The sequence below is a fragment of the Salmo salar genome, unplaced genomic scaffold (assembly GCF_905237065.1).
Source record: "Salmo salar unplaced genomic scaffold, Ssal_v3.1, whole genome shotgun sequence".
In the NCBI taxonomy this organism is placed as follows: Eukaryota; Metazoa; Chordata; class Actinopteri; order Salmoniformes; family Salmonidae; genus Salmo; species Salmo salar.
The window spans coordinates 54,691-72,835 of NW_025549192.1; the positions used below are offsets into that span (position 1 = coordinate 54,691).

Here is an 18,145-nt window from a genome sequence, read left to right on the forward strand (position 1 = left end):
ATTTACATTAGGGCTATGTTCTGGAAATTGTATTGGTAGTACGTGCCTAATTTTATGACTACAGACATTTAGAAATAGGGTTGTTTGCGAGCAGTCTTCATCATTTCAATAGCACGTTGGTGGTTCAGCGGTAGAATTCTCGACTGCCAGACGGGAGGCTCGGGTTCGTTTCTCAGCCTATGCATCAGTGGATTATAATTTGAGGTGCTGATTGTCATTCAACTGTTGGTATGTTTTGCCTGGAAAGATTCGGTAGTCAGTGGTTGTTTAATTGAAGTTCGGTTTAAGAACATTGATAACTTAATTCCCGTAACAGTTTTATACTCCGTAAAAGAAAGAAAAAATATTACAACAAATGTTATGGTTATACTCAAATATATTGATTAATAAAAAAAACTTCTTTATGGATTTTCTTTTTTTTAAATTGTATTTTATTTATTATGATATTATGAATAGAAATGGAGTTGTCACATATGCAGTTATCGAAAATAAATGGGAATGTCTGCTCAATCCAAATTTACGACCAACTGATTGCAGCACTACCACAAAAATGGATGCGGCAAGTGGAAAAGGTAGGGAACTTGTTTGCCTGCCATATATTAAAAGATACAAATTGGCTGAAAGGAACTGGCATAAATGGAAAAATATACCAGTTTCATCTGAGGACAAAAATGTTGACAGCTGCGCCATACAGGTTGCAAAATAACTGGGAGGAGATTTTCGATGTACCAATTCCATGGCATATGGTTTATGAACTGGTACAAAAAAACTACACTTGACTCAACAGTTTTTCAATTTAAATGATTATATACATTTCTTGCCACCAACAGAATGCTATCTATATATATATATATATATATATATATATATATATATATAGGGCAACAATACAACAATCTCAGCTCTGTAGATTTTGTTGTGAAGAGACAGAATCAATAGATCATTTATTCTGATATTGCCCCAATGTAGCTAGTTTCTGTTCATAGGTTCAGGAACGGTTAAAAAATCACATGTGCTTAAAGTTAACCTTACAAATAGCAGTGTTGGGTGATTTGGAAAGACACAGTCAGTCAATTAATAACATAATAATACTCGCAGGAAAGGTTTTCATCTTTAGCTCACAATCTGTGGATACCATACAATTAGAAAGGTTCAAACATTTTGTAAAACATCACATCCTAATTTAAAAATATATGGCACATGGAAATATGTGTGTAAATATGTATATGTATGTGTAGCAAAAAAGCTGAAATAAAACTACGATATTTGTCCTCTGAAGAGGGTGGTGGAGGATTGTTGTTGCTTTTTTGACCAAGATTTACAGCCCAGTCAGTCAGGGGTGTATTAATTAGTCACCCACCGTAGCACAACGTTTTGCAACAAAAAAGTAGTTTATTTTGGACAAATTCAGGTAGTGTTGATTTAGGATCAGGTCTGTTTCCTAGTGAATACACCCCATGGTGTTGAATAGGAGGGTTGATCTAGGATCAGGTCTGTTTCCTAGTGAATACACCCCATGGTGTTGAATAGGAGGGTTGATCTAGGATCCGGTCTGTTTCCTAGTGAATACACCCCATGGTGTTGAATAGGAGTGTTGATCTTGGATCAGGTCTGTTTCCTAGTGAACACACCCCATGGTGTTGAATAGGAAGGTTGATCTAGGATCAGGTCTGTTTCCTAGTGAATACACCCCATGGTGTTGATTAGGAGGGTTGATCTAGGATCAGTTCTCCCCGGTCCAAATGATTCAGAATTATTCTCATACACTGTTACGAACCGGCTCATAGCCTGTAACAAAGAGGGAGACAACGCGGAGATATAGAATAAAATATATTTATTAAATAAAGTGAACTATATACAAGTAAAAATGGGGTGTGTAGTCAGTAGTGGAAGGGAGTGGATGTGTTCACAGATGGTGATAATGAGGGCTGTTGAAAGGTGCCAAAACAAATGAACACAACGAAGCCCCAAAATGCCACAACCAAAAACAACAGTGTGTCTGGGTGGAGAGAGTCTCCTCAATGAATGGGGGAAAGGTGTATTTATCCCCGGGACACAGCCGAGCCCAGGTGTGTCCCATTTCACTGACGACCCTTCCAGCTCTGCCCACCGACATCCTATTAAAGAAAACAAGATCAAAGAGAAAGAATTCTGCAGTCTGAGTGGGAGGGTCGTCACAGTGTGACAGAGTGGGAGGGTCGTCACAGAGTGACAGAGCGGGAGGGTCGTCACAGTGTGACAGAGCGGGAGGGTCGTCACAGTGTGTTTGTGTGTGTGTGTGTGTGTATGTGGACTCTGTATTTTCGGCAGACAGAGTGGGAGGGTTGTCACACACACTTTTTCACACAATACTGTAAACTGTGTCTCCATAACATTTGCACAGTTATTTTTGTATTTTGTAATCCAACACTGTTACTATCCATTCTACCATTAGGTTGGTACCCCAACACTGTTACTATCCATTCTATCATTAGGTTGGTACCCCAACACTGTTACTATCCATTCTACCATTAGGGTGGTACCCCAACACTGTTACTATCCATTCTACCATTAGGATGGTACGCCAACACTGTTACTATCCATTCTACCATTAGGTTGGTAGCCCAACACTGTTGATCTGAAGCAGTGAACAAAGACAGGGGTCCAGCTCCCCAAGAAGGTTGATCATCCTAGAACTTGACTCAGTTCCTTTTCTCAACACCATGTCGATGATGTCACGTGCCTTCTCTGCCCTCTCAGCTATCACCTTCACTGACTCCATTTCCTCCTGGTTGATGACTGTGTGTTGCAGGAGTCCGTCCAGCAGTTCATTCAGGACAGGTCTTGACACTCGTTTCACAAACTCTGTCCGTAGAGAACGCAGCTGCAGTTTTGTAGAACCAGTCAGACTGCTCTCAGCCGGACGCCCTGCCCCCAACACAGCACCTGAGAGAGTCAGGTTACAAAATAACTACATTTGTACATTTACATTTCAGTCATTTAGAAGCAGACTCCTAAAATAAAAGTATTGAGAAAACATGATCTTTTACAATAACGACCTGAACATATCACATATTCACATTTAGGGACGGTTTCACAGACATAGAAAAAAAAGGCTGGGTCATTCAGAACCAGGCTAATCTACATTAAGTCCTGGAGGAGATGTCATTGGGTCATTCAGAACCAGGTTAATCTACATCAAGTCCTGGAGGAGATGTCATTGTTCTTGAAGACAGTATTTTATAATCAAAACTAGTCCAGGTCCTACAGTAAACCATGTTGACTGACCCTCAAGTCATTGGTTTGTATATCTCATGTTTACTTACTAGTTGAATGGGTTTCAGAGATGTATTCATCTGAAAGAAACAGAAATAGGTTATATCACTCTAAACAGCATCTGTCAGAAAATGTTATGATTGACATATTCTCCTACCTGTTGGTACAATTTCTTTCCATACTATCCTCTCATCATCACCGATTAACTCCATCTCAATCTCTGTAATTTTCATAACCACCTTGAAAAAGCTTGGTGTGGTGTCTCTATGTATGAGATGAATCCTCTGGAGAGAGAGAGAGAGAGGTTAAACAAAAACATGGTTAAACATCAATTAAAACACAACACCAAATCTTCCTCCACAGTAACTCAACACAACAGCCTCTGAATACCCCATATACTCAAACAGATCAATGTTAATAATTTTGTAACAGGCAAACTCAACCCTCAGTCTCGCTGCCAACATCCCCTCCAGCATTCCCATCACATCCACAGACCCCTGTCCTCGAATACTGTTCTTTCATGTTTTCCAAATTGCTAATTTAGCTGCCCCTGACACAAAGTTAAGAGAACTACACCCCTTCTACTAAACCTGTACTTTGTCCCAAATATAAAAATTTGGGGAATAGAAAACCTCTCCCAGACCTGAGAATCAGCTAGTGATCAGGTCAATCATCCCCACCAACCTGGGACACTGTAAGAACAATGTTCATCCCAACCGTGGAGTGGACCCTATCTGAAGCTGACCTGCCCATAGCGATTCACTCTTTCCCCAATTAACTCTACCTGAGGAGACCCCCTCACACACCTTTAGAGCGTTTGAGAGAACCTTAACATCCTCACCCCCTGTAATAAAAACTGTCACGTCATCTGCATACGCAGACAGTGCTATCGTGGGACCCTTCATAACCCCTGGCACAGAGAAACCAGTAAGCCTCGCTCTTAAAAAACAAAGCATTGGTTCAATTGCCAGACAATATAACTGTCCTGAAGTTGGGCATCCCTGCCCAATGCCCCTTTGGACAGGGATGGGGCAGCTCAACCCACCCCCCACCTTCATCATACATGAGGCCCCAGCATACAGTAAACTCATCCAAGACAAAATAACATCCCCAAACAGAAAGGCTTTTATTGTCTTGATGAAGTACTGGTGGTCCACACGGTCAAAAGCCTTCTCCTGATCCAAAGAAAGTAAACCCACATTCACATCAGACAGTTTACAAATGTCTAAAACATCTCTTATCAGAAACAAGTTCTCAACGATAGAGCGGTCAGGTACACAGTCAGACTGGTCCTTGTGGACCAACAGCCCCAGATATTCTTTCAACCTGTTTGAGAGACACTTAGATATCATTTTATATTCTGCACACAGCAATGCAACAGGTCACCAGTTTTTTTAAAGGGCCAAATCCTCCCTTTTGGCAACAATGAAAGCACAGCACGTTGACAGGATACAGGAAGAGAATCCTCATGAAAAGATTCACACACCACTTCATAAAAATCCCCCCAATAGACAGCGGGGTAGCACCCCAGTGCTTATAGAACTCAGATGGTAAAACATCGATGCCAGGGGCTCCGGGGTCCCTCTGAGTGAGCAACTTCAATTCAATAGATTTGATGTCCTGTTCAAGGGCCCTGATAGTCTCTTTAACTTCAATACAAGACAGAGCAGTATACTGTTGACAAGACACACATATTTGGGCCTTCCCAACCTCCCACCATTGTCTCAAGGATTAAAAAATTCTAATTAATAACCCTCAGATACATACAACCTGTCTAACCTTTCTGCACCGACATCACCTTCATTAACTACTACAGTAGAGATCAGATACATACAACCTGTCTAACCTTTCTGCACCGACATCACCTTCATTAACTACTACAGTAGAGATCAGATACATACAACCTGTCTAACCTTGCTGCACTGACATCACCTTCATTAACTACTACAGTAGAGATCAGATACATACGACCTGCCTAACCTTGCTGCACCGACACCACCTTCATTAACTACTACAGTAGAGATCAGATACATACGACCTGTCTAACCTTGCTGCACCGACACCACCTTCATTAACTACTACAGTAGAGCTCAGATACATATAACCTGTCTAACCTTGCTGCACAAACACCACCTTCATTAACTACTATAGTAGAGATCAGATACATACAACCTGTCTAACCTTGCTGCACCGACACCACCTTCATTAACTACTACAGTAGTGATCAGATACATATAACCTGTCTAACCTTGCTGCACAAACACCACCTTCATTAACTACTACAGTAGAGATCAGATACATACAACCTGTCTGACCTTGATTGATTGAGTCATCGCCAGCTGCTATCATATCAGAAATATCCATATCCTTCTCCTGATCCTCCTCAACTGAGGACACAGACCCCTGACTCCCCTCTGCCACATCCCTCTCAACACTCCTCACCTGTACCACATTACTCGTACCGGGCATCTCCTCCACTACCTAGGAGACTAGCCCCACCTGAACCCCCTCCTGTACCCCATTACTAGTAGTGGACATCTCCTCCACTACCTGGGAGACTAGCTCCACCTGAACCCCCTCCTGTACCCCATTACACGTACCGGGCATCTCCTCCACTGCCTAGGAGACTAGCCCCACCTGAACCCCCTCCTGTACCCCATTACCAGTAGTGGACATCTCCTCCACTACCTGGGAGACTAGCTCCACCTGAACCCCTTCCTGTACCCCATTACTCGTACCGGGCATCTCCTCCACTACCTGGGAAACTAGACCCACCTAAACCCCCTCCTGTACTCCATCACGCGTACTGGGCATCTTCTCACCAGTCTGGGGAAATGGCTCCCCAGATCCATCCTGAGCTCCTACAACAATTTTTTCTGCTGCACATCAGACGCTATGTTCCCCTCTGTTACAAACTGCAACTCAGTACCCTCAACACAAACAACTTGTTCCTCAGCAACAGGTGCTTGTGGCTGCTCCTACCACTGTCAGCCCACCTCTCCCTACATCAGTGAGTCCAGGCGTTACGAGGACCACCTGCAAGCATGTTACTTATGGCCAACATCCCCACACTCAAATCACTGTTGACTACCCGTACTAGCATAAGCCATATACAGTCTGATGTCATACTTGACTTTAAATGATAACTCCAAAGTCTGCTCCGGTGAATCCAAAAACATAAACACCTGTCGCCGAAACAACAACCTTTTTCAGAGTCGAGTGTTTGAAACCCAATTTCCCAAACCGCAATAACTCGCGTTCCAATCGCTCATTTGCAATAAAAGGCGGTACATTCAAAATCGTAACCCTTGTTGACGGAGAAAAAGCGGCATAACTTTTTCATAGTCTACCTTCTCTCCTACTGAGACCAGATACTCCTCCACAGTGACAGTAGCTTTAGTAACACACCTCAAGCCGTGCCCAAGTGGCAGGGACGCCGACCACATGTGGGTCGCCATCCCCACCAAAACAAGGATAATTCAACAAGAAATACAATATATCTAATTCTACCACTGAAAAAAACCTGAATCAGCAGAAAAAGGAAAACCACCAAGAAAAGTAAACAAGAAAGAAACCACAGGCGATCTAACTCCAGACAACACTCACCCTCACTCATACAATACCCAGCATGCACCAAACACTGCCAGCATAAAAGAGAGAGAGAGAGAGAGAGAGAGAGAGAGAGAGAGAGAGAGAGAGAGAGAGAGAGAGAGAGAGAGAGAGAGACGAGAGAGAGAGAGAGAGAGAGAGAGAGAGAGATGTGACTTAAATGTCAGATTCATGTTCTTAGTCTACTAAAACTGTACCGGTGGAAAGATGGAGGTAGAACAGGGAATGTTCAGTCTGAAGGAACTTTTCAGTTTGAAGGACTGCTCTGGTCTTGAGATGAGAATCCTTTTAGACCCTTGAAACTTTGATTCCTGTTGTTCCACAGCCTGTGAAACGAGGCATGGAATACACAGCCAGTCAATGTATAGTCTAATTCAAACATTATTCAGAAAACTACCAACACACTTATCTTCATTTAATGAGTGTCAACATAAACTGCACCACTGGTTAGTTAAGGTCATCTCTATAATAATGGAACCTCACCAGTATTTGGCCGGGGTTACTGGGGGAACAGGTATAGGCGTGGAATTAGTGTTTCCTTTTTCACTGTCAGATAGAGCATCAGCTCACAGTGGACATCTACGTTCCAAGAAAATATATATCTCAGTATAACAGAGATAGCTGAGAACTTGGGATGGAGAATCTTAGCATGGAATCTGGTGACCTCATGCACTTCCTCTAAAGACACTCCATGTTCCTCTACATGAAGAATCTTCATCTCATTCCTCAGGGAAGGGTTGGTCCCTGAACAACACAATAAAAAGGAGACAGAAAGACAAATATTGTATTATTCATCCAACTAAAACACAAAGAATATGCAGTACCAGATCACAGTAAACTCAAACTCCCAGAATAGTAATTTAATTAATTCAGGAAGTGAAATTCAGTTACATGGAAATGTCTTCCTGAATACTATTTCTATATGGTTTTACCTAAACAGACACAGTGTGGCAGATGAACTTCCTCCAGTTCACCTAACTCCATAGTGATGTCCAGCAATGGACCACCTTGTGTGTACTGCATGTCTTTCAGAAGTTGACTGTAGGGTTCCCAGTTCCTGAAGTGATACTTCAGAATGACATCTCTCTCACACAGCCAGCGGAGCCCAGACACTGTGCACTCATAACTCCCTTTGGGTGTCCTGTGTCTGAGGGCAACAACAAGATATGGTAGAGGGTCAATGGTCAAATGGAGAGGTTGGATTAGAAGACTTTTACCAAAGGTAATGGGGAAATACACTAGCAGGTGGAATGAAATGTTAAAAGTAGTTATTTTACCTGAACATTGTCACTCCCTGGACAGTGGAAGTCAAGGGTTCAATCTGAAGCCAGTGTGTGGAGTCCTGAACAAGGACGAGCATGTCAGTAATACATATGGGGCCTGTTTCCTGGACACAGATTGAGTCTAGTGCTGGACTAAAAAGCATACTCTATGGAAGTTCCAATAGAAAGTTCTTTACGGTCGAGGACTAGACTTAATCTGTGTCCAGAAACTGGCCAATTAACCAAAGTAACTAATCTAATGTATTTATTCAATGTTACATGGAATGCTGGTGATTTATCAAATAAACTGTCAAATGACAAAATATGACAACAGCTAAAATCCTGCATGACTACAAGCAGAACACAGGACTGTCTATATCCCAGTATGAATGGTTGGTCAGTACACACCTGGCTTTGAGACTGTGTTTATATTACTAAAGCAGAACACAGGACAGTCTATATCCCAGTATGAATGGTTGGTCAGTACACACCTGGCTTTGAGACTGTGTTTATATTACTAAAGCAGAACACAGGACTGTCTATATCCCAGTATGAATGGTTGGTCAGTACACACCTGGCTTTGAGACTGTGTTTATATTACTAAAGCAGAACACAGGACTGTCTATATCCCAGTATGAATGGTTGGTCAGTACACACCTGGCTTTGAGACTGTGCCTGACTCCTGCAGGTATGTAAAAATAAGAATTGACATTATGACTTACCTCAACATGGTCACAAGTCTTACAGCTCTGAGGAATCCCTGAAGTCAAAAGTAGTTATTTAAAATGTACAATCTCATGGAATATTGAATGAATAATTATTAAATAGACTTGTAATAAAAATGAATATAAGTGATCAACAGTCTCAGAATGTACACTCATTAGCATACCATAATCTGACATTAGTGTTATATTAATTAATGTTTGTGGAAGCAGGAAACAACATCGTTCTGGTCCATGTTTTGTAGATGTTGGGGCCTGATTTCTGGTAGATCCTAGGATGAGAGCTTAAAGGTAGAGTCAGCTAAATGATTTTGTACGAGCAGCACCACAGATATTGTGATGAGCAAGATGCCTGACTTCTCTCTCACACAGTCACACACAGTATCTGCCTATGTGGAAGGGTTCTCTTCACTCTCTAACAGAGTGTTAGCCACGGGACCAAAACAGCAGAGAAGTTTAGCCTTGCGCTACAATGCTCTTAGTTGTTGTAGAAATTGACCCACTATGCTGTTTACTTTGTGCATCTACGTCATATTGCTGACTCTACCTTTAAGTTTGTTTTGACCAAATAGATCATGATTGTGTTCCTTGCCTGGGACTCAACTACAATGAACGCTTAAAACAATTTTGATTTAAAAACAATTATCAGTTACTAACAGTCACATTTCTCAGGTCCAGGCTTGATACAACTCTCTCCACCATGGTCTCTGGTGTCCTCAGGTCCAGGCTTGATCCAACTCTCTCCACCATGGTCTCTGGTGTTGGTAAAGCAGAAGGATAGACTGAGATTAAACTAAATACAACTTATAAAGGCTTCATATAGCATACATACAGTCTTCATAAGACATACAACAAGTTTATATGGGGTGAGAGAACAACTCCCTATGTAGGGCACATTGCCTAAATGTGACATAACCCACTATGTCAACTTTCATATAGGCAATACTGACAGGTGACATTGCATATCTTGAGGAAAGCCCTTAGAGGTGTGAAGTCACCAGGTAGTGGTTAGAGAGAGAATGACATTACAGAGAGGCTGTTCTATTTAACAGGTTCTGATGCCCTCTAGTGATTAGAGAGAGAATGACATTACAGAGAGGCTGTTCTATTTAACAGGTTCTGATGCCCTCTAGTGGTTAGAGAGAGAATGACATTACAGAGAGGCTGTTCTATTTAACAGGTTCTGATGCCCTCTAGTGGTTACAGAGATAATGACATTACAGAGAGGCTGTTCTATTCAACAGGTTCTGATGCCCTCTAGTGGTTAGAGAGAGAATGACATAACAGAGAGGCTGTTCTATTTAACAGACTGAAATTAAATAGAGGACAGGAATCTACTAACACATTAAAACACACCACTACTACTAATCTAACTGTCTGTAGGTCCAACAGAACACATTAAAACACACCACTACTACTAATCTAACTGTCTGTAGGTCCAACAGAACACATTAAAACACACCACTACTACTAATCTAACTGTCTGTAGGTCCAACAGAACACATTAAAACACACCACTACTACTAATCTAACTGTCTGTAGGTCCAACAGAACACATTAAAACACACCACTACTACTAATCTAACTGTCTGTAGGTCCAACAGAACACATTAAAACACACCACAACTACTAATCTAACTGTCTATAGGTCCAACAGAACACATTAATACACACCACTACTACTAATCTAACTGTCTGTAGGTCCAACAAAACACATTAAACCACACCACCACTACTCATCTAACTGTCTGTAGGTCCAACAGAACACATTAAAACACACCACTACTACTAATGTAACTGTAGGAATGATTCCAGAGGAAACAAATGATAAAACATTGCTATGACTCACCTCTGAATGTGTTGGTCATCTATCTGACACAGGGTCACTGAGGAGGAGGAGGAGCAAACCCCAAACCCAGGATAGAGGGGTCCAGTAAATGTGGAGTAGAATGTGTAAAGGTGTGTCAGTGTACCAGAGGAGGACATACTATAGAAGGACAAAGTACCAGCTGGCCAGTCCAGATACACTCCAACTCTGTTAGAATGAGGATCAGAGATGGATCTCCTACTGACTCCAGCATGGTTAAATGAGTAGAAGCCATCAAAGCAGATTAAACACCAGGACTTCCTATTGGTTCCAATACCACTGTGAAGCACCCCTCCCTTCCTGTTCATTCCTTTGTACACCACACCAATGTAAGCCCATTCACCATCCCTCTCCACCTCCCAGTAATAACGACATCCAGTTAAGCCTTCTCTGCAGAGAACTTGGGGATGATAGTCAAATCTGTCTGGATGGTCTTCATAATGCTGCATCTCTTCCACACATGTCACCTTCCTGTTCCCCTCAGACAGTATCAGGTTTGGGTTTACTGTATTTGGGTCCAGGGTGAGATGACAGGCATCTGTAGACAAAAGGAGAGTTGAATCAAACCACATCTTCATATAAAATGTTGTTTTGTAGGTACAGAACAAGAATTGATTAGTTACTATGTTACTATAGTTCTGAATATTCAGTTAATTAGGATTAAAGACTTACATTTCCTCAGCCCTGATTTCAGCCTGCACTCTCCACCATGATCCACACTGTAGGAGAAACAGGTTATTGACTGACAAAGACCTAATAAAGCAGTCAACATTTAAACCATATTGTTGTGTTCTGGTGCACTATCCAAGTTCATCACTAGAGACATACAGGTATTCTATCCTACCTACTGCATACAGAACAGAGTACAATTCATTACTAGAGACATACAGGTATTCTATCCTACCTACTGCATACAGAACGGAGTACAATTCATTACTAGAGACATACAGGTATTCTATCCTACCTACTGCATACAGAACAGAGTACAATTCATTACTAGAGACATACAGGTATTCTATCCTACCTACTGCATACAGAACGGAATACAATTCATTACTAGAGACATACAGGTATTCTATCCTACCTACTGCATACAGAACAGAGTACAATTCATTACTAGAGACATACAGGTATTCTATCCTTCCTACTGCATACAGAACAGAGTACAATTCATTACTAGAGACATACAGGTATTCTATCCTACCTACTGCATACAGAGCGGAGTACAATTCATTACTAGAGACATACAGGTATTCTATCCTACCTACTGCATACAGAGCGGAGTACAGTTCATTACTAGAGACATACAGGTATTCTATCCTACCTACTGCATACAGAACGGAGTACAATTCATTACTAGAGACATACAGGTATTCTATCCTACCTACTGCATACAGAACGGAGTACAATTCATTACTAGAGACATGCAGGTATTCTATCCTACCTACTGCATACAGAACAGAGTACAATTCCAACAGGATATCAGAGATGCAGAAGAAGAGTATTCATGTGGTGATGATGTATGCTGTGTTGGAGTGCTCAGCCTGCTGAGTAAACTTCCCTTAATTCTACCATCATGTCCTCATGTTACTGACCCTACATCACTACATATGACACAACCACTGCTCACACTATTAGGACATCTATTCTGACTTACTTCAGCTTCATCAGTTTATATGTGGGATCCACCAGAGCAGCTGAAAGCAGTCCCCCTGCAGAGTCTCCTGGGTGATTGTAGCTCAGGTCCAGCTCTTTCAGGTGGGAGGGGTATGACCTCAGAGCTGAAGACAGAGCAGCACAGCCCTCCTCTGTGACCAGACAGCCAGACAGCCTACAGAGAGACACACAACAGCTGTCTAGGTTGATGTACTGGTGTCAATTATCTTGTAGGACACCCATACATTTGTCCATGACACAAACATTGTGAAGAAACGTCAGATTTTCAGAGTATTTGTTTTACTAAGCTCAGTACCGACCTGACTGAAACAGCTGTACTTACCCCAGTGTGTGTAGTTTACAGTCTGGATCCTCCAGTCCAGCAGACAGCAGTGTAACTCAGCTCAGTACCGACCTGACTGAAACAGCTGTACTTACCCCAGTGTGTGTAGTTTACAGTCTGGATCCTCCAGTCCAGCAGACAGCAGTGTAACTCCTGAGTCCTGCAGGTCATTGTCTCTCAGCTCCAGTTGTTTCAGTTGTGAGTTGGGTGAACTCAGGACTGAGGCCAGATGTGAACAGCAACCCTCTGTCAGACCACACTGACCTAGACTAGAGGGCAGAAGAGCACATGATTAACACATGTTGAAAACATCCACATAATAACTCATACTGAAGATATTTAACTCACACTAGTGTCTGTATGTTGCAGAGTGGACTGGTTAGTCCAACACAGAGCAGCTCCACTCCTCTGTCTCCCAGGTCATTGTAGCTGAGGTCCAGTTCTCTCAGGGGGGGGTTTGGTGTCTGCAGAGCTGAGGTCAGAGTCTCACAGGATTCATATGTGAGGTTACAGTGATCCAGTCTGGAGAGAGGAGATATATCGACACTGTTAAATATGCAAAACATTAAGAATAATGAGATGCATTAAGACAATAACAGAAGGACACATTATTAACCAATGTTAACTTTTTACAACCATTTTCATATTTTCATATATTTTTAGTATACGTTTTTAGAATATGAGTGACGAGAAGAGAATCATCCAGCTCATTGGGTCTCTCTCTACACCCCCCATATGCCATGTCATGAAATATGCAGACAGACGGATTAAAAGTGTGTTTACATCATAATACTTCTGACAGACAACTTGTAACTCCGCCCATAACTTTTGGAATTATAGCATTCCCAGAAAGCATAAATTATTGACTCATTGTTAGTTTTACACTTAAGACATGACTGTCGTTCTGCTGTACAATTTGTTAATTTTGTCTCGTGTAATAAACTCTATACATTAGTTTATACTGGATTAATCATATATTTTTGCTAACTTTAATTTTGTTAGTTATGTTCCAACATTTCCTCCATCTTGTGACCAATATCAGTTCTTTTTAAGTCTTGGTCCCAATAGTTTATATTTTTTACTAAAAACACACTAACTCACTCACTCAAGATATTTAACCTTAGTTTGATATATTTATCACATTTGATGAATGTTTCTGCATATTTACCAAGATGTTCAAATAATGTTAAAAACAGACTGAGGGTCCGTCTCAGCAAAGGGAGAGAGCAGCAGACTGAGGGTCAGTCTCAGCAGAGGGAGAGAGCAGCAGACTGAGGGTCAGTCTCAGCAGAGGGAGAGAGCAGCAGACTGAGGGTTCGTCTCAGCAGAGGGAGAGAGCAGCAGACTGAGGGTTCGTCTCAGCAGAGGGAGAGAGCAGCAGACTGAGGGTCAGTCTCATCAGAGGGAGAGAGCAGCAGACTGAGGGTCAGTCTCAGCAGAGGGAGAGAGCAGCAGACTGAGGGTCAGTCTCAGCAGAGTGTGAGAGCAGCAGACTGAGGGTCAGTCTCAGCAGAGGGGAGAGAGCAGCAGACTGAGGGTCAGTCTCAGCAGAGGGAGAGAGCAGCAGACTGAGGGTCAGTCTCAGCAGAGGGAGAGAGCAGCAGACTGAGGGTCAGTCTCAGCAGAGGGAGAGAGCAGCAGACTGAGGGTCAGTCTCAGCAGAGGGAGAGAGCAGCAGACTGATGGTCAGTCTCAGCAGAGGGAGAGAGCAGCAGACTGAGGGTCTGTCTCAGCAGAGGGAGAGAGCAGCAGACTTAGGGTCAGTCTCAGCAGAGGGAGAGAGCAGCAGACTGAGGGTCTGTCTCAGCAGAGGGAGAGAGCAGCAGAATGAGGGTCAGTCTCAGCAGAGGGAGAGAGCAGCAGACTTAGGGTCAGTCTCAGCAGAGGGAGAGAGCAGCAGACTGAGGGTCTGTCTCAGCAGAGGGTGAGAGCAGCAGACTGAGGGTCAGTCTCTCAACATCCCTCCGCTCTCCCTTTCCTCCACTGACACTGACCAAAAAGGGACACCGTCTTCCAGCTGATGGCGAAACTCGAGTCGCACCTCATTATTTCTGCTTCATGCACAAATTCATGTTGTTACTCCTATGAACAGAGAAAGTGAAATATTTATTGATATTAAAAAAGACCCAAGCCGCTAATAATAACAAGGCCTATAGATCCACTTTCCTCCTCATTCATTACTGCTGCACTGCTTGTTGTAGCGCTGAGTGGAAATAGGAACAACGCGCATTTTATGGCTTATAAAAGTGTTGAATACAAAGTGTTGACAGCGCTGAGTAAAAACTTAACATGAACTCACTCATAAAAACAGCAGCTCTTTGCTGCATTCGTTGACAGTCTCTCTCTAGTCATGGTTTTAAACGTTTTGGAATCTCACAATATCAATTTTGCCGTAGCTTTATTTTATGTCTGCTACGTCACTGTAGACTCGGTCATCTGAGCAATCTGATTGGCCAGCGGACACATGGTGCACTTGATTTCCTCCCCAGGCCCACCGGGAAGCAGAGTTTGTACCTTCAGACACATGAAATGGAAACAGTTTGTACCTTCAGACACATGAAATGGAAACAGTTTGTACATTCAGACACATGAAATGGAAACAGTTTGTACCTTCAGACACATTAAATGGAAACAGTTTGTACATTTAGACACATGAAATGGAAACAGTTTGTACATTCAGACACATGAAATGGAAACAGTTTGTACCTTCAGACACATGAAATGGAAACAGTTTGTACATTCAGACACATGAAATGGAAACAGTTTGTACCTTCAGACACATGACATGGAAACAGTTTGTACCTTCAGACACATGAAATGGAAACAGTTTGTACATTCAGACACATGAAATGGAAACAGTTTGTACCTTCAGACACATTAAATGGAAACAGTTTGTACCTTCAGACACATGAAATGGAAACAGTTTGTACATTCAGACACATGAAATGGAAACAGTTTGTACCTTCAGACACATTAAATGGAAACAGTTTGTACCTTCAGAGACATGGAATGGAAACAGTTTGTACATTCAGACACATGAAATGGAAACAGTTTGTACATTCAGACACATGAAATGGAAACAGTTGGTACCTTCAGACACATGAAATGGAAACAGGTTGTACATTCAGACACATGAAATGGAAACAGTTTGTACCTTCAGACACATGAAATGGAAACAGTTTGTACCTTCAGACACATTAAATGGAAACAGTTTGTACCTTCAGAGACATGGAATGGAAACAGTATGTACATTCAGACACATGAAATGGAAACAGTTTGTACCTTCAGACACATGAAATGGAAACAGTTTGTACATTCAGACACATGAAATGGAAACAGTTTGTACATTCAGACACATGAAATGGAAACAGTTTGTACCTTCAGACACATGAAATGGAAACAGTTTGAACCTTCAGACACATGAAATGGAAACAGTTTGTACATTCAGACACATGAAATGGAAACAGTTGGTACCTTCAGACACATGAAATGGAAACAGGTTGTACATTCAGACACATGAAATGGAAACAGTTTGTACCTTCAGACACATGAAATGGAAACAGTTTGTACATTCAGACACATGAAATGGAAACAGTTTGTACATTCAGACACATGAAATGGAAACAGTTTGTACCTTCAGACACATGAAATGGAAACAGTTTGTACATTCAGACACATGAAATGGAAACAGTTTGTACCTTCAGACACATGAAATGGAAACAGTTTGTACCTTCAGACACATGAAATGGAAACAGATTGTACATTCAGACACATGAAAAGGAAACAGTTTCTACATTCAGACACACGAAATGGCAACAGTTTGCCAACCCGGCGCGCAGGACAGCAGCTGAATTGTCTGAACCTACCACCAACAGCCCGAGACTAATAACAAAGAATAGAAACACAAGGATTTATCGTTGGGTTTTTACAGAAACGTTTGGCGATCAACTAGAAATGCCTTGGAGATCGACAAGTCGATCGCGATAAACCGGTTGGTGGCCACTGGCACAGAGCAAAATAGTCTGCTTGAAATACCGTAGTTTATCTAGTTACTACTGTGAAGTGGATCCAATTAAATGAGAGATGGGAGGAATGGTAGCCAATCCTAACTTGTTATAGGCCTATAGGATATTTGGCGAGTATAGGAATTATTCTGCAATGATCATGGAAATGAAATAAATAACAGGAAATATATGCCTACTTCTAATTATTATAGAATGTAAAGACACATCGATTAACGCTCTTCTCACTAACAGCTAATGATTGCATCTTGTTATTATATTTAGCCAGGTCTACCTGTTCTTTAGTTCTGAATAAGAGTCTCGTCATATATTCCCCATCTGCACCAGGCTACTACTAGTCTACTTTTGTCTTCTTGCAATGCAAGACTTCAACCACTAGAAACTGTAAGGACGCCTGGTCTAAAGTTAGCAGGAGGATTAGCAAATTCTCATGTCAAGTTCACTTTTTATAAATGACAACATTTGCGTGAAAACTGGCACATGCATGTTTTGTGGCATATTTTGTGTGTAGACAACGTTTACAAATGTGGTCCCTGGTATTTTACATAGAGCAAAATACTTGAAATAGCTTATCTATTTACTGTTGTGAAGTCGGTCCAATTAAACGAGAGATGGGACGAATGGTAACCTTGTTGTAGGCCTATATTCTACCTCGTGAGTATGAAAACATCACAGAAAAGGTGAGAAATGTATTATGCAACGATCATGGAAACGAAATAAATAGAAGCCTAGGGAAATAGATGGCTATTTCTAATTATTTTAAAATGCAAAGATAAACGGAATGGATGTCTCAGTAACGGCAAATTGTTGCATCTTGTTATTAAACTTTTATTGTTATGAATAAGCGTGTCCATCATATCCCACATTTACACTAAATACTAATCTACTGGCCTTCTTGAAATGCAATACTTCAACCACTAGAAACTGTGCATACACATGGTCTAAAGTTAGCGGAAAGGTGTGTGTGAGTGTGTGTGTGTGTGTGTGTGTGTGTGTGTGTGTGTGTGTCTGTCTGCGCGTGTGTTTTGTGTTTGTGTGTCTTCACATAAACCTATACCGGTTGAACCCGCCCACTGTGTTGAAACAAGGAAGTACATTTATAAGGAAGTAGAGGCAGAACTGGACACTGTCGGTCGAAGAAAAATGTTTCTGAGGTTTGTAGCGTTCTTTTACCATTTTATGACAAAAAGTGTTTTGGAGAAGTTAGGCCATCGCAGAGAGAGGTGATTTAGGGGGTAAGACATCCACAGAATTGTTAAGTTATTACAATACTGATTTCAACTTTAAATAATGATCATTTTAGGCATCCTTACATTGATGCTGATTCATATTGACCAGCCTAGTCAATATGTATCAATGTTATATTATAGGCTACAGGGCTATGAGGTAGGGTATGGGGTTATATTATA

At 41.7% G+C, this 18,145-nt stretch overlaps 2 protein-coding genes across 2 annotated transcripts in view; one reads left to right on the top strand and one right to left on the bottom strand.

The window, feature by feature from the left end:
• Positions 1 to 7,363: 7,363 nt before the first annotated feature.
• LOC106597858 (NACHT, LRR and PYD domains-containing protein 1 homolog) lies at positions 7,364 to 9,434 on the bottom strand. The gene is made up of 5 exons (XM_045713093.1): positions 9,016 to 9,434; positions 8,849 to 8,886; positions 8,142 to 8,206; positions 7,797 to 8,011; positions 7,364 to 7,608 (listed from the first exon to the last, which is right to left on the bottom strand). Exons 1-5 carry the CDS (start codon positions 9,026 to 9,028, stop codon positions 7,364 to 7,366), a joined length of 576 nt encoding a protein of 191 aa, XP_045569049.1. The 5' UTR covers positions 9,029 to 9,434.
• An 8,393-nt stretch (positions 9,435 to 17,827) lies between these two features.
• Positions 17,828 to 18,145, top strand: part of LOC123735926 (NACHT, LRR and PYD domains-containing protein 12) — a 37,874-nt gene continuing 37,556 nt past the window's right edge. Inside the window, exon 1 of the mRNA XM_045713094.1 lies at positions 17,828 to 17,890. The gene's annotated coding sequence lies outside the window, so the exon portion shown is untranslated. The remainder of the gene's footprint in view (positions 17,891 to 18,145) is intronic.

Excerpts from the sequence above, each read along its gene's own strand:
- LOC106597858 (XM_045713093.1), bottom strand. Across the intron at positions 8,012-8,141 it reads CAGGGAGTGACAATGTTCAG|ACACAGGACACCCAAAGGGA; the intron begins GTAAAATAACTA and ends TGTTGCCCTCAG. Across the intron at positions 7,609-7,796 it reads GCCACACTGTGTCTGTTTAG|GGACCAACCCTTCCCTGAGG; the intron begins GTAAAACCATAT and ends TGTGTTGTTCAG.